The sequence below is a fragment of the Tachypleus tridentatus genome, chromosome 4 (genome assembly GCF_004210375.1).
Source record: "Tachypleus tridentatus isolate NWPU-2018 chromosome 4, ASM421037v1, whole genome shotgun sequence".
NCBI classification, from domain to species: Eukaryota; Metazoa; Arthropoda; class Merostomata; order Xiphosura; family Limulidae; genus Tachypleus; species Tachypleus tridentatus.
The window spans coordinates 115995142-116012304 of record NC_134828.1 but is presented as its reverse complement, the minus strand read 5'-3'; the positions used below and the strand labels follow the sequence as shown (position 1 = coordinate 116012304).

The 17163-nt window shown below is 29.6% G+C and overlaps 1 protein-coding gene across 1 annotated transcript in view; it reads right to left on the bottom strand.

The window, feature by feature from the left end:
• The window catches only part of LOC143248202 (E3 SUMO-protein ligase PIAS2-like), a 39908-nt gene that overhangs the window by 6949 nt on the left and 15796 nt on the right, over nucleotides 1-17163 (bottom strand). The window contains exons 5-7 of the mRNA XM_076496634.1: nucleotides 16640-16745; nucleotides 16099-16172; nucleotides 15590-15750 (exon numbers count right to left, since the gene is read on the bottom strand). Coding sequence (XP_076352749.1) covers nucleotides 15590-15750; nucleotides 16099-16172; nucleotides 16640-16745 — 341 coding nt within the window. The remainder of the gene's footprint in view (nucleotides 1-15589; nucleotides 15751-16098; nucleotides 16173-16639; nucleotides 16746-17163) is intronic.

Here is a 17163-nt window from a genome sequence, read left to right as displayed (position 1 = left end):
AGAACAATAAGCTTTGGTTGAAACACATTCTAATTACATAATAACTACCTGAACACAGAACAATAAGCTTTGGTTGAAATACATTCTAATTACATAATTACTACCTGAACATAGAACAATAAGCTTTGGTTGAAACACATTCTAATTACATAATTACTACCTGAACACAGAACAATAAGCTTTGGTTGAAACACATTCTAATTACATAATAACTACCTGAACACAGAACAATAAGCTTTGGTTGAAATACATTCTAATTACATAATAACTACCTGAACATAGAACAATAGGCTTTGGTTGAAATACATTCTAATTACATAATAACTACCTGAACACAGAACAATAGGCTTTGGTTGAAACACATTCTAATTACATAATAACTACCTGAACACAGAACAATAAGCTTTGGTTGAAATACATTCTAATTACATAATAACTACCTGAACATAGAACAATAGGCTTTGGTTGAAATACATTCTAATTACATAATAACTACCTGAACACAGAACAATAAGCTTTGGTTGAAATACATTCTAATTACATAATAACTACCTGAACACAGAACAATAAGCTTTGGTTGAAATACATTCTAATTACATAATAACTACCTGAACATAGAACAATAGGCTTTGGTTGAAATACATTCTAATTACATAATAACTACCTGAACACAGAACAATAAGCTTTGGTTGAAATACATTCTAATTACATAATAACTACCTGAACACAGAACAATAGGCTTTGGTTGAAACACATTCTAATTACATAATAACTACCTGAACACAGAACAATAGGCTTTGGTTGAAACACATTCTAATTACATAATAACTACCTGAACACAGAACAATAAGCTTTGGTTGAAACACATTCTAATTACATAATTACTACCTGAACACAGAACAATAAGCTTCAGTTGAAACACATTCTAATTACATAATAACTACCTGAACACAGAACAATAAGCTTTGGTTGAAATACATTCTAATTACATAATAACTACCTGAACATAGAACAATAAGCTTTGGTTGAAACACATTCTAATTACATAATAACTACCTGAACACAGAACAATAAGCTTTGGTTGAAACACATTCTAATTACATAATAACTACCTGAACACAGAACAATAAGCTTTGGTTGAAACACATTCTAATTACATAATAACTACCTGAACACAGAACAATAAGCTTTGGTTGAAACACATTCTAATTACATAATTACTACCTGAACACAGAACAATAGGCTTTAGTTGAAATACATTCTAATTACATAATAACTACCTGAACACAGAACAATAGGCTTTAGTTGAAACACATTTTAATTACATTATAACTACCTGAACACAGAACAATAAGCTTTAGTTGAAACACATTCTAATTACATAATAACTACCTGAACACAGAACAATAAGCTTTAGTTGAAATACATTCTAATTACATAATAACTACCTGAACACAGAACAATAAGCTTTGGTTGAAATACATTCTAATTACATAATAACTACCTGAACACAGAACAATAGGCTTTGGTTGAAACACATTCTAATTACATAATAACTACCTGAACACAGAACAATAAGCTTTGGTTGAAATACATTCTAATTACATAATAACTACCTGAACACAGAACAATAGGCTTTGGTTGAAATACATTCTAATTACATAATAACTACCTGAACACAGAACAATAAGCTTTGGTTGAAACACATTTTAATTACATAATAACTACCTGAACACAGAACAATAAGCTTTGGTTGAAACACATTCTAATTACATAATAACTACCTGAACATAGAACAATAGGCTTTGGTTGAAATACATTCTAATTACATAATAACTACCTGAACATAGAACAATAAGCTTTAGTTGAAATACATTCTAATTACATAATAACTACCTGAACACAGAACAATAAGCTTTAGTTGAAATACATTCTAATTACATAATAACTACCTGAACATAGAACAATAGGCTTTGGTTGAAACACATTTTAATTACATAATAACTACCTGAACACAGAACAATAAGCTTTGGTTGAAATACATTCTAATTACATAATAACTACCTGAACACAGAACAATAAGCTTTGGTTGAAATACATTCTAATTACATAATAACTACAATCTCATACATTCTACTTTTTGTTGATAAAACATTTAAAAGGATAATAAGATTCATAAAACACATAATATTTACATAAGAAAAAAATTACGGTGAGTTACTAATGTTTTTGTTGCAAGTCCTTGAGCAGTGGGTAGATATTAAAAGACTAAAATTTTCTAGATGGCAATACAAATTATCCAGGCATTTATAGGTCTTTTAATCTTATATCAGTGGTGGGAAAATGTGATACAAATGATAAAAAAAATGGTTTATAAATTCATTAATCGAAGTTTAAAATTTTTTTGAATAATCAACATGGTTTCATTAGGGAAAGAAACCTTTCCTTAAGAATATTTTAAAATTATTTGTAAAGGTTACTGCTTATATAGATAAGTAAAGACAGAGATTAGATATATCTGAATCTTCAGAAAGCATATGGTAGCATGCCACAAAAAAACACTTGTTAAACAAACCTCTCTGTGTGGAAGGTACGTTAGTTCTTGAAAACAAAAAATGGCTGAATGTAAGAGAGCAGAAGGTTGCTATAAATAAGAGTTCAGTCAAACTGTATTATGTTGTAAGTAGCTCAAGTGTCCAGTGTTAAGACCTTCACTGTATTTTGATTTACATCAATGATACAGAGTATATTAAACAAATTACTCAAATTTCCTGTGGATACTAAGGTCTTGAGTATTGCTTATTGTAAGAAATATAAAATGACAACACAAGTAGTTAATGGTCCACTAGCATGTCATCAAACAGCTGGATTACTTACATAATAAAGATAGCATACAACGAGCATTGCCCAGCATAGGTAACTTCAAACAACTACATATAACTTTAAAAATATGTATAAAAATTAGTTTGTTACAACATAAAAAACAAGATAAAACAAACATAAATTAAACAAAAAACGTTGCATTAATTGAAAATATCTCATGGTACAAGCTATAATGTGAGATATAAAATACGTTTTGAAGGTGACTGAAGCAGGACCCACATTGCGATGGGGATACACCGTCTGTCAACGGTCATTTGCCAGTCTGACATAAAGAAAAACAGGTAGTAAAGGAATAGCAATGGAAATAATAGATATAGAAATTAGGAGAGTGGTACGTGGGTGTTCAGGCCCACAACATCTGTACCACTCTTCATTCCCTGCAGACAGTTGTGGGAAGGTGACTACTCTCCAAAGTAAAGAAGAAAAAAAATTAATTGAGATAAAAATAAACTAATTCCATCTGGGTGTAAGTAAACTGAAACTTACTTACTGAAGTTAGCATTCCAACCCCAATTATGGTAGAAAGGCATTAGTTGATATAACAGAAGATGAATTATAATAGTATGAAGCATCCCATCCAGATAACTAAACAAACTAGTATAGCTCCAAACTACCACCAATTTATTAAGTCTACTGTAACTACCATGCTCTAAACAACCCTTTATATCCAGCAAAGTGTACATCCACATAAAGTAGTGCCAAGTTGTTAAATGACCTTATTCATAACTAAAAATAGTTCAGAAATTTTTAGTTAAATTTCTTTAATTGTTGTTTCTTCATATTTATTTAATACATTCTTATATTTGTTACAGAATAGTTAAGTAATTTTATTTAAAGTTTTTATTAAATCCATTAACTATTAATATTTGTATCAGTATTTCAACATTACTGATAAAATATTGTAATTTATTACAAATTTTACAATATCTGAATAACTGTGAAGTTATAATGTTTATAACAGAAGGGTATGGTACATTACTATTAAAAAGAGAGTGTCACACCCATCACAACTGTTATCCAGTTCCAAGTTTACTACCCAGTTTTTAAAAAAAGTTATACAATTTTTTAAAGTTAAAGTAATATAAACAGAGCTGCAGACAAACTATTATTTTATTTTATAATTTTATTATTATTATTATTTTATAAAGAAAATACTAAATAAAAATCAGAAATGAGCACAAAAAGTCACACGAGAGAGTGAAGACAAAAGTGGAAGCCGTCATAGTGATAGAGACTTGAGAGTGAGGACAAAAGTGGAAGCCGTCATAGCGATAGAGACTCAGGTTAAATTGTTGTGGTTTCTCAAAATACTGATTAGTAAGTCACTGATCTTTAAAAGTGTACAAAAAAACACAAAAAACATTCATTATATTCTCAAAATTTGCATATACCATAGTAGCTTTAACCTAATCTATTGAAAATCATGAACAGGAAACATGCCATCAATTTAATAAGTAGAAAGTTTTGAAGAGGCTATTTAACATTTTTCTTTATTAAATGATTAACAGCTTATTCACAACATGTAGTTCCTTTGTTGTTACTATCAATATTATAGGAGAGAAATAAAGACTATCATTCATAGGAAACCTTCCAACCTTTTGACAGTGTGATCTGTAATAGTAAACACTGTATCAATATATACGTTTGTGTTTTTGTATAACTTGTTTCAATTGTAGCTAACTGTTGTTAATACAGTGTGATCTGTAATAGTAAATACTGTATCAATATATATGATTGTGTTTTTGTATAACTTGTTTCAACTGTAGCTTACTGCAGCTAACACAGTGTGATCTGTAATAGTAAATACTGTATCAATATATATGTTTGTGTTTTTGTATAAGTTGTTTCAACTGTAGCTAACTGCTGCTAATACAGTGTGACCTGTAACAATAAATACTGTATCAATATATACGTTTGTGTTTTTGTATAACTTGTTTCAATTGTAGCTAATAATGCTAATACAGTGTGATCTGTAATAGTAAATACTGTATCAATATATAAGTTTGTGTTTTTGTATAACTTGTTTCAACTGTAGCTAACTGCTGTTAATACAGTGTGATCTGTAATAGTAAATACTGTATCAATATGTAAGTTTGTGTTTTTGTATAACTTGTTTCAACTGTAGCTAACTGCTGCTAATAAAGTGTGATCTGTAATAGTAAACACTGTATCAATATATATATTTGTGTTTTTGTATCAGTTGTTTCAACTGTAGCTAACTGCTGCTAATACAGTGTGATCTGTAATAGTAAATACTGTATCAATATATATGTGTTTTTGTATAACTTGTTTCAACTGTAGCTAACTACTGCTAATACAGTGATCTGTAATAGTAAATACTGTATCAATATATAAGTTTGTGTTTTTGTATAACTTGTTTCAACTGTAGCTAACTACTGTTAATACAGTGTGATCTGTAATAGTAAATACTGTATCAATATATAAGTGTGTTTTTGTATAACTTGTTTCAACTGTAGCTAACTGTTGTTAATACAGTGTGATCTGTAATAATAAATACTGTATCAATATATAAGTGTGTTTTTGTATAACTTGTTTCAACTGTAGCTAACTGTTGTTAATACAGTGTGATCTGTAATAGTAAATACTGTATCAATATATAAGTTTGTGTTTTTGTATAACTTGTTTCAACTGTAGCTAACTGCTGCTAATACAGTGTGATCTGTAATAGTAAATACTGTATCAATATATAAGTTTGTGTTTTTGTATAACTTGTTTCAACTGTAGCTAACTGCTGCTAATACAGTGTGATCTGTAATAGTAAACACTGTATCAATATAAATGTTTGTGTTTTTGTATCAGTTGTTTCAACTGGAGCTTACTGCAGCTAACACAGTGTGATCTGTAATAGTAAATACTGTATCAATATATATGTTTGTGTTTTTGTATCAGTTGTTTCAACTGTAGCTAACTGCTGCTAATACAGTGATCTGTAATAGTAAATACTGTATCAATATATAAGTTTGTGTTTTGTATAACTTGTTTCAACTGTAGCTAACTGCTGCTAATACAGTGTGATCTGTAATAGTAAACACTGTATCAATATAAATGTTTGTGTTTTGTATCAGTTGTTTCAACTGTAGCTTACTGCAGCTAACACAGTGTGATCTGTAATAGCAAATACTGTATCAATATATATGTTTGTGTTTTTGTATCAGTTGTTTCAACTGTAGCTAACTGCTGCTAATACAGTGTGATCTGTAATAGTAAATACTGTATCAATATATAAGTTTGTGTTTTTGTATAACTTGTTTCAACTGTAGCTAACTGCTGCTAATACAGTGTGATCTGTAATAGTAAACACTGTATCAATATAAATGTTTGTGTTTTTGTATCAGTTGTTTCAACTGTAGCTTACTGCAGCTAACACAGTGTGATCTGTAATAGTAAATACTGTATCAATATATATGTTTGTGTTTTTGTATAAGTTGTTTCAACTGTAGCTAACTGCTGCTAATACAGTGTGATCTGTAATAGTAAATACTGTATCAATATATAAGTTTGTGTTTTTGTATAACTTGTTTCAACTGTAGCTAACTGCTGTTAATACAGTGTGATCTGTAACAATAAATACTGTATCAATATATACGTTTGTGTTTTTGTATAACTTGTTTCAACTGTAGCTAACTACTGTTAATACAGTGTGATCTGTAATAATAAATACTGTATCAATATATAAGTGTGTTTTTGTATAACTTGTTTCAACTGTAGCTAACTGTTGTTAATACAGTGTGATCTGTAATAGTAAATACTGTATCAATATATAAGTTTGTGTTTTTGTATAACTTGTTTCAACTGTAGCTAACTGTTGTTAATACAGTGTGATCTGTAATAGTAAATACTGTATCAATATATAAGTTTGTGTTTTTGTATAACTTGTTTCAACTGTAGCTAACTACTGTTAATACAGTGTGATCTGTAATAGTAAATACTGTATCAATATATAAGTGTGTTTTTGTATAACTTGTTTCAACTGTAGCTAACTGTTGTTAATACAGTGTGATCTGTAATAGTAAATACTGTATCAATATATAAGTTTGTGTTTTTGTATAACTTGTTTCAACTGTAGCTAACTGCTGCTAATACAGTGTGATCTGTAATAGTAAATACTGTATCAATATATAAGTTTGTGTTTTTGTATAACTTGTTTCAACTGTAGCTAACTGCTGCTAATACAGTGTGATCTGTAATAGTAAACACTGTATCAATATAAATGTTTGTGTTTTTGTATCAGTTGTTTCAACTGTAGCTTACTGCAGCTAACACAGTGTGATCTGTAATAGTAAATACTGTATCAATATATATGTTTGTGTTTTTGTATCAGTTGTTTCAACTGTAGCTAACTGCTGCTAATACAGTGTGATCTGTAATAGTAAATACTGTATCAATATATAAGTTTGTGTTTTGTATAACTTGTTTCAACTGTAGCTAACTGCTGCTAATACAGTGTGATCTGTAATAGTAAACACTGTATCAATATAAATGTTTGTGTTTTTGTATCAGTTGTTTCAACTGTAGCTTACTGCAGCTAACACAGTGTGATCTGTAATAGTAAATACTGTATCAATATATATGTTTGTGTTTTTGTATCAGTTGTTTCAACTGTAGCTAACTGCTGCTAATACAGTGTGATCTGTAATAGTAAATACTGTATCAATATATAAGTTTGTGTTTTTGTATAACTTGTTTCAACTGTAGCTAACTGCTGCTAATACAGTGTGATCTGTAATAGTAAACACTGTATCAATATAAATGTTTGTGTTTTTGTATCAGTTGTTTCAACTGTAGCTTACTGCAGCTAACACAGTGTGATCTGTAATAGTAAATACTGTATCAATATATATGTTTGTGTTTTTGTATCAGTTGTTTCAACTGTAGCTAACTGCTGCTAATACAGTGTGATCTGTAATAGTAAATACTGTATCAATATATAAGTTTGTGTTTTTGTATAACTTGTTTCAACTGTAGTTAACTGCTGCTAATACAGTGTGATCTGTAATAGTAAACACTGTATCAATATATAAGTTTGTGTTTTTGTATAACTTGTTTCAACTGTAGCTAACTACTGTTAATACAGTGTGATCTGTAATAGTAAATACTGTATCAATATATAAGTGTGTTTTTGTATAACTTGTTTCAACTGTAGCTAACTGTTGTTAATACAGTGTGATCTGTAATAGTAAATACTGTATCAATATATAAGTTTGTGTTTTTGTATAACTTGTTTCAACTGTAGCTAACTACTGTTAATACAGTGTGATCTGTAATAGTAAATACTGTATCAATATATAAGTGTGTTTTTGTATAACTTGTTTCAACTGTAGCTAACTGTTGTTAATACAGTGTGATCTGTAATAGTAAATACTGTATCAATATATAAGTTTGTGTTTTGTATAACTTGTTTCAACTGTAGCTAACTGTTGTTAATACAGTGTGATCTGTAATAGTAAATACTGTATCAATATATAAGTTTGTGTTTTTGTATAACTTGTTTCAACTGTAGCTAACTGCTGCTAATACAGTGTGATCTGTAATAGTAAATACTGTATCAATATATAAGTTTGTGTTTTGTATAACTTGTTTCAACTGTAGCTAACTGCTGCTAATACAGTGTGATCTGTAATAGTAAACACTGTATCAATATAAATGTTTGTGTTTTGTATCAGTTGTTTCAACTGTAGCTTACTGCAGCTAACACAGTGTGATCTGTAATAGTAAATACTGTATCAATATATATGTTTGTGTTTTGTATCAGTTGTTTCAACTGTAGCTAACTGCTGCTAATACAGTGTGATCTGTAATAGTAAATACTGTATCAATATATAAGTTTGTGTTTTTGTATAACTTGTTTCAACTGTAGCTAACTGCTGCTAATACAGTGTGATCTGTAATAGTAAACACTGTATCAATATAAATGTTTGCGTTTTTGTATCAGTTGTTTCAACTGTAGCTTACTGCAGCTAACACAGTGTGATCTGTAATAGTAAATACTGTACCAATATATATGTTTGTGTTTTGTATCAGTTGTTTCAACTGTAGCTAACTGCTGCTAATACAGTGTGATCTGTAATAGTAAATACTGTATCAATATATAAGTTTGTGTTTTGTATAACTTGTTTCAACTGTAGCTAACTGCTGCTAATACAGTGTGATCTGTAATAGTAAACACTGTATCAATATATATGTTTGTGTTTTTGTATCAGTTGTTTCAACTGTAGCTAACTGCTGCTAATACAGTGTGATCTGTAATAGTAAATACTGTATCAATATATAAGTTTGTGTTTTTGTATAACTTGTTTCAACTGTAGCTAACTACTGTTAATACAGTGTGATCTGTAATAGTAAATACTGTATCAATATATAAGTGTGTTTTGTATAACTTGTTTCAACTGTAGCTAACTGTTGTTAATACAGTGTGATCTGTAATAGTAAATACTGTATCAATATATAAGTTTGTGTTTTGTATAACTTGTTTCAACTGTAGCTAACTGTTGTTAATACAGTGTGATCTGTAATAGTAAATACTGTATCAATATATAAGTTTGTGTTTTTGTATAACTTGTTTCAACTGTAGCTAACTGTTGTTAATACAGTGTGATCTGTAATAGTAAATACTGTATCAATATATAAGTTTGTGTTTTTGTATAACTTGTTTCAACTGTAGCTAACTGTTGTTAATACAGTGTGATCTGTAATAGTAAATACTGTATCAATATATAAGTTTGTGTTTTTGTATAACTTGTTTCAACTGTAGCTAACTACTGTTAATACAGTGTGATCTGTAATAGTAAATACTGTATCAATATAAAGTGTGTTTTTTGTATAACTTGTTTCAACTGTAGCTAACTGTTGTTAATACAGTGTGATCTGTAATAGTAAATACTGTATCAATATATAAGTTTGTGTTTTTGTATAACTTGTTTCAACTGTAGCTAACTGTTGTTAATACAGTGTGATCTGTAATAGTAAATACTGTATCAATATATAAGTTTGTGTTTTTGTATAACTTGTTTCAACTGTAGCTAACTGTTGCTAATACAGTGTGATCTGTAATAGTAAATACTGTATCAATTATAAGTTTGTTTTTGTATAACTTGTTTCAACTGTAGCTAACTGTTGTTAATACAGTGTGATCTGTAATAGTAAATACTGTATCAATATATATGTTTGTGTTTTGTATCAGTTGTTTCAACTGTAGCTAACTGCTGCTAATACAGTGTGATCTGTAATAGTAAATACTGTATCAATATATAAGTTTGTGTTTTTGTATAACTTGTTTCAACTGTAGCTAACTGCTGCTAATACAGTGTGATCTGTAATAGTAAACACTGTATCAATATAAATGTTTGTGTTTTTGTATTAGTTGTTTCAACTGTAGCTTACTGCAGCTAACACAGTGTGATCTGTAATAGTAAATACTGTATCAATATATATGTTTGTGTTTTGTATCAGTTGTTTCAACTGTAGCTAACTGCTGCTAATACAGTGTGATCTGTAATAGTAAATACTGTATCAATATACAAGTTTGTGTTTTGTATAACTTGTTTCAACTGTAGCTAACTGCTGTTAATACAGTGTGATCTGTAATAGTAAACACTGTATCAATATATAAGTTTGTGTTTTTGTATAACTTGTTTCAACTGTAGCTAACTGCTGCTAATACAGTGTGATCTGTAATAGTAAATACTGTATCAATATAAATGTTTGTGTTTTTGTATCAGTTGTTTCAACTGTAGCTTACTGCAGCTAACACAGTGTGATCTGTAATAGTAAATACTGTATCAATATATATGTTTGTGTTTTTGTATCAGTTGTTTCAACTGTAGCTAACTGCTGCTAATACAGTGTGATCTGTAATAGTAAACACTGTATCAATATATATGTTTGTGTTTTTGTATCAGTTGTTTCAACTGTAGCTTACTGCAGCTAACACAGTGTGATCTGTAATAGTAAATACTGTATCAATATATATGTTTGTGTTTTTGTATCAGTTGTTTCAACTGTAGCTAACTGCTGCTAATACAGTGTGATCTGTAATAGTAAATACTGTATCAATATATAAGTTTGTGTTTTTGTATAACTTGTTTCAACTGTAGCTAACTGCTGCTAATACAGTGTGATCTGTAATAGTAAACACTGTATCAATATATATGTTTGTGTTTTTGTATCAGTTGTTTCAACTGTAGCTAACTGCTGCTAATACAGTGTGATCTGTAATAGTAAATACTGTATCAATATATAAGTTTGTGTTTTTGTATAACTTGTTTCAACTGTAGCTAACTACTGTTAATACAGTGTGATCTGTAATAGTAAATACTGTATCAATATATAAGTGTGTTTTTGTATAACTTGTTTCAACTGTAGCTAACTGTTGTTAATACAGTGTGATCTGTAATAGTAAATACTGTATCAATATATAAGTTTGTGTTTTTGTATAACTTGTTTCAACTGTAGCTAACTGTTGTTAATACAGTGTGATCTGTAATAGTAAATACTGTATCAATATATAAGTTTGTGTTTTTGTATAACTTGTTTCAACTGTAGCTAACTGTTGTTAATACAGTGTGATCTGTAATAGTAAATACTGTATCAATATATAAGTTTGTGTTTTTGTATAACTTGTTTCAACTGTAGCTAACTGTTGTTAATACAGTGTGATCTGTAATAGTAAATACTGTATCAATATATAAGTTTGTGTTTTTGTATAACTTGTTTCAACTGTAGCTAACTACTGTTAATACAGTGTGATCTGTAATAGTAAATACTGTATCAATATAAAGTGTGTTTTTGTATAACTTGTTTCAACTGTAGCTAACTGTTGTTAATACAGTGTGATCTGTAATAGTAAATACTGTATCAATATATAAGTTTGTGTTTTTGTATAACTTGTTTCAACTGTAGCTAACTGTTGTTAATACAGTGTGATCTGTAATAGTAAATACTGTATCAATATATAAGTTTGTGTTTTTGTATAACTTGTTTCAACTGTAGCTAACTGTTGCTAATACAGTGTGATCTGTAATAGTAAATACTGTATCAATTATAAGTTTGTTTTTGTATAACTTGTTTCAACTGTAGCTAACTGTTGTTAATACAGTGTGATCTGTAATAGTAAATACTGTATCAATATATATGTTTGTGTTTTTGTATCAGTTGTTTCAACTGTAGCTAACTGCTGCTAATACAGTGTGATCTGTAATAGTAAATACTGTATCAATATATAAGTTTGTGTTTTTGTATAACTTGTTTCAACTGTAGCTAACTGCTGCTAATACAGTGTGATCTGTAATAGTAAACACTGTATCAATATAAATGTTTGTGTTTTTGTATTAGTTGTTTCAACTGTAGCTTACTGCAGCTAACACAGTGTGATCTGTAATAGTAAATACTGTATCAATATATATGTTTGTGTTTTTGTATCAGTTGTTTCAACTGTAGCTAACTGCTGCTAATACAGTGTGATCTGTAATAGTAAATACTGTATCAATATACAAGTTTGTGTTTTTGTATAACTTGTTTCAACTGTAGCTAACTGCTGTTAATACAGTGTGATCTGTAATAGTAAACACTGTATCAATATATAAGTTTGTGTTTTTGTATAACTTGTTTCAACTGTAGCTAACTGCTGCTAATACAGTGTGATCTGTAATAGTAAATACTGTATCAATATAAATGTTTGTGTTTTTGTATCAGTTGTTTCAACTGTAGCTTACTGCAGCTAACACAGTGTGATCTGTAATAGTAAATACTGTATCAATATATATGTTTGTGTTTTTGTATCAGTTGTTTCAACTGTAGCTAACTGCTGCTAATACAGTGTGATCTGTAATAGTAAACACTGTATCAATATAAATGTTTGTGTTTTTGTATCAGTTGTTTCAACTGTAGCTTACTGCAGCTAACACAGTGTGATCTGTAATAGTAAATACTGTATCAATATATATGTTTGTGTTTTTGTATCAGTTGTTTCAACTGTAGCTAACTGCTGCTAATACAGTGTGATCTGTAATAGTAAATACTGTATCAATATATAAGTTTGTGTTTTTGTATAACTTGTTTCAACTGTAGCTAACTGCTGCTAATACAGTGTGATCTGTAATAGTAAACACTGTATCAATATAAATGTTTGTGTTTTTGTATTAGTTGTTTCAACTGTAGCTTACTGCAGCTAACACAGTGTGATCTGTAATAGTAAATACTGTATCAATATATATGTTTGTGTTTTTGTATCAGTTGTTTCAACTGTAGCTAACTGCTGCTAATACAGTGTGATCTGTAATAGTAAACACTGTATCAATATACAAGTTTGTGTTTTTGTATAACTTGTTTCAACTGTAGCTAATTGCTGCTAATACAGTGTGATCTGTAATAGTAAACACTGTATCAATATATAAGTTTGTGTTTTTGTATAACTTGTTTCAACTGTAGCTTACTGCAGCTAATACAGTGTGATCTGTAATAGTAAACACTGTATCAATATATAAGTTTGTGTTTTTGTATAACTTGTTTCAACTGTAGCTAATCATAATTCAAGGTATGAGTTTGCAGTGATCATTGTGGTGAATTTGTTGTTTCGCTTCACTGCAATTTAAATGAGAAGTTCACACATTAATGTTATTGTAAAATCATGTAATATTTGTTACCGAGTATCCAAGATTAGCTCTGACGATCAACTGTACTGGTTTATGATAGTGCAGGTGCTCTCAGTAGTCTTGTAATCTCCACTGTGTGTTATAACAACAGATGGTTTTAGATGCTGTAATGTTCATAATTTAAACGTACGTACATACAACCAGGGTAATAAGTTAAATATTACTTTGTTTTGTTACCAGTTGCCAATAAGTTATTATTATTGAAAGAAATAGCTAGAAGCTTTATACTTTGATATTAATTTGATAGCCACTAAATTGGTACTCATTACTAAAAGTTATAAAATGGAGAAATGTTTGAGTTCCAGTATCAAGTAAAGAATAAAAATCCTGTGGTAGGTGTTTTAGTTTTACAGGAAGATGAAATTTCCAACTGTGGTGGTTTGAGGATATTGATATTTTCCTTTTCCCTGCTTGCAATAGAATTTTCATGTAAACATTGAGAATTTGGATTAAATTTTCAGTCTGGCTCATTTTTGTCCCAAGTAAAAAGTGAGAACACATGCAGTAGCCTATTGTTTCATGTTTACATTATCTTTCACATATAATTATCTACTGTTTTCTTTTACTTTTTCATTGAAACATTCGTAACTTTATATCACCACTACTTTTAGATGTGCGTGTTTCTTATAGCAATGCCACATCAGACCATCTGCTGAGTCCACTGAGGGGAATCGAACCCGACTTCAGCATTGCAAATCCATAGACTTACCGTTGTACCAGCAGGGGACATTCAGATATGCTTTTGTTGGAAAATGAAGACAACTACACACGTACAGTAAATTTAAATCGTGTGGTATCATGGTTCATATTACTCTACCTTCTACGTGTTGGAAAATATTGTGTTCATAGTGGTAAAACAATTTTGAGGTACCTTGATACCCACCCAAAATACCCATCTTGTTAGAATTTTTGGCACCTATTCAAACACTAATAGTTTGTCAAAGAAGTATATGTCCACTGCCATTTTCTCTACATTTTGCAAACTGGTGAACTGTATAACAGAACTGTGTACAGTCCATTGTAAGACTGTCTATAACATCTTAACATTACTGAGTTAGAAAACATTATCACTGAGATGGAAGAGCATTTAACAATAGTTGGCTAATATACCTTTTTAATGTTTAAGATTTGTGTATAAATGTTCAGCTGAACTACTGTACATTTCTATTCAGATTGTGCATTTTGGTTTTATTGTAGTTTAATATATCTTTGGACAATTATGCAGTTTTACTATCAGTAACATCTAGTTATTGTAATTTTTTATGGAAATTTATATGGCTGTTTTTAAAACCATAAATTTATGTTATTTGATGTCTTTGTAAGGTGCACATATTTATACAAGGTTAAAATATGTAGATCCATACGATTTATAAGTCTGGATATTCTAACAAAACTTTGTTAAAAACACAGTTTAAATAGTATTTAGATAGAAGTTATTTAAATAACACTTAGATATAGACAGATTAACAGCATTTTACTACAAGTGTTTTAACAATACTTTACCAAGAAAACTCTTATCAATTCTTAGTTAGAAGATACTTAAACATTACTTTGGTAAGAGATAGAGTAACACTGTAAAAAACTCAAAACTATTCAAATAGAATCATAATCTCCATGAAATTATAACTGAGTAGTAAAACTAAGATAAGTTTTGTAACAATCTAATGTGCATATTCAAAATGTTTCTTGTACATAAGAGCTGGTTATACAAGTGTTCAGTTTTGTTCTTGACCCCACTGACCTGAAATTCATGTCATTTCACTTCTGTATTTCAATGAGATACTACAAAAATAGTAAGTCTGATGTTACCTTTTGGTCACATATATTGCCAATGTTCCACCATAAGCAAAATTTAAAAACCACAAAAGAATTTCACTTCCATTACACATGAAAAGCTAGTTGATAACTTTTAAATGTTGCAACTTACAGAAAACAAACAGCAACAAACCAAGATTTACAATTAGGTTGACTGTAGTTGTTCTATAAAACAGGGAATATTGACTGTTAATTTTAATCTACAGAAAGTTTAAACCTACCCATCAATCACCAAGTTTGAGAAAATGGCAGGTTTATCACACACTGGACATATCCACGTTGGCTTCTTTTCATTCATTTGAAGGTACAATGATGCATCAAAACACTGCACATGGACACAAGTAGTGACTCTACATGGAATCTGCATCCTCATTTTACCCAACTGTAACAGAATGATCACAACTTAAGAAAAGATCAGTGAAAAACATAACAGTCAAAACAAAGATATAAACTGAGGTTCACCTACCGGACACAAAGATATAAACTGAGGTTCACCTACAGGACACAAAGATATAAACTGAGGTTCACCTACAGGACACAAAGATATAAACTGAGGTTCACCTACCGGACACAAAGATATAAACTGAGGTTCACCTACCGGACACAAAGATATAAATTGAGGTTCACCTACCGGACACAAAGATATAAACTAAGGTTCACCTACCGGACACAAAGATATAAACTAAGGTTCACCTACCGGACACAAAGATATAAACTAAGGTTCACCTACCGGACACATTAAAGATCCTCTTAAACTGGTAGTAGCAATTTCTGAATCAGGGTCATGCTGCAACTTCTCTTTGACTGAAAGATTTCCACAAAACAGTCATTACATACACCACATAAAACAGTCATTACATACACCACATAAAACTATAATAACTTGGTTAAATTGGGAATTCAATATGTTAATATATGTATAAAGAAGTAGTGAACACAACTAGAGGATATATGACTTAGAACAAAAATATATAATTGTAGAACTAAGTATATTTATTTTTAATCACAAAAGAAATTCATGAAGTAACATCCAGGAATTACAAATGTTTGCTTTTTAAAACTCATTTTTTATTATTAATATAATATTATCAGAGTCATGAGTTTAAGGTTTAGTTTGGTAATAACAACCAAATCTTCACAGATTCTAAATTGCAACAAACTCAAAACTTGCTACTAAAAGAAGTAAGACAGTATTGAAATAAATGTTAATGTAGATAACTTTCTAAACATTAAAATAATTCTGTATTATAAATAAAATGACAAACACATACTCATTGCTCTAGTATGGTCAGGATTTTTTATTCCCGAACTTCTAAGGCGAGAAAGTAAGTTGGAAGAGCTCAATCTTCTTACTAGATAAACAGCTACCGAATATCCCTTTAAAAAAAATACGACAAACAAGCATATTTGAGGTGTAAACACACGTACTTAATATTTAAAAACAATAGATCAGAAGAACAGCTCAATACAATTGTATCTAATCAAAGAGTTCTTACAAAACATACCACTTTTTTAGAATACACACAGTTAAATAGAAGTTTAGTGAAGAAAAGCATTTTCTAAACCTGTACATGTATTTAAAATAATTAATGACTTAAATCAGGATTGCACTTTTTTTGACCCACACAAACACTTCCAATTGAACAAATAATCATGCTGAAAGCAAATAACACACCTCAACTCCCAAACTCCATAAAATCTCAATAATTTTCAGGTTATTAGAAAAACTAGTGTTAGGCTCTGGAGCTAGGTGCTAGTAAAATTCAGCTTGCTATGACAGAAACTTAGCATCAGG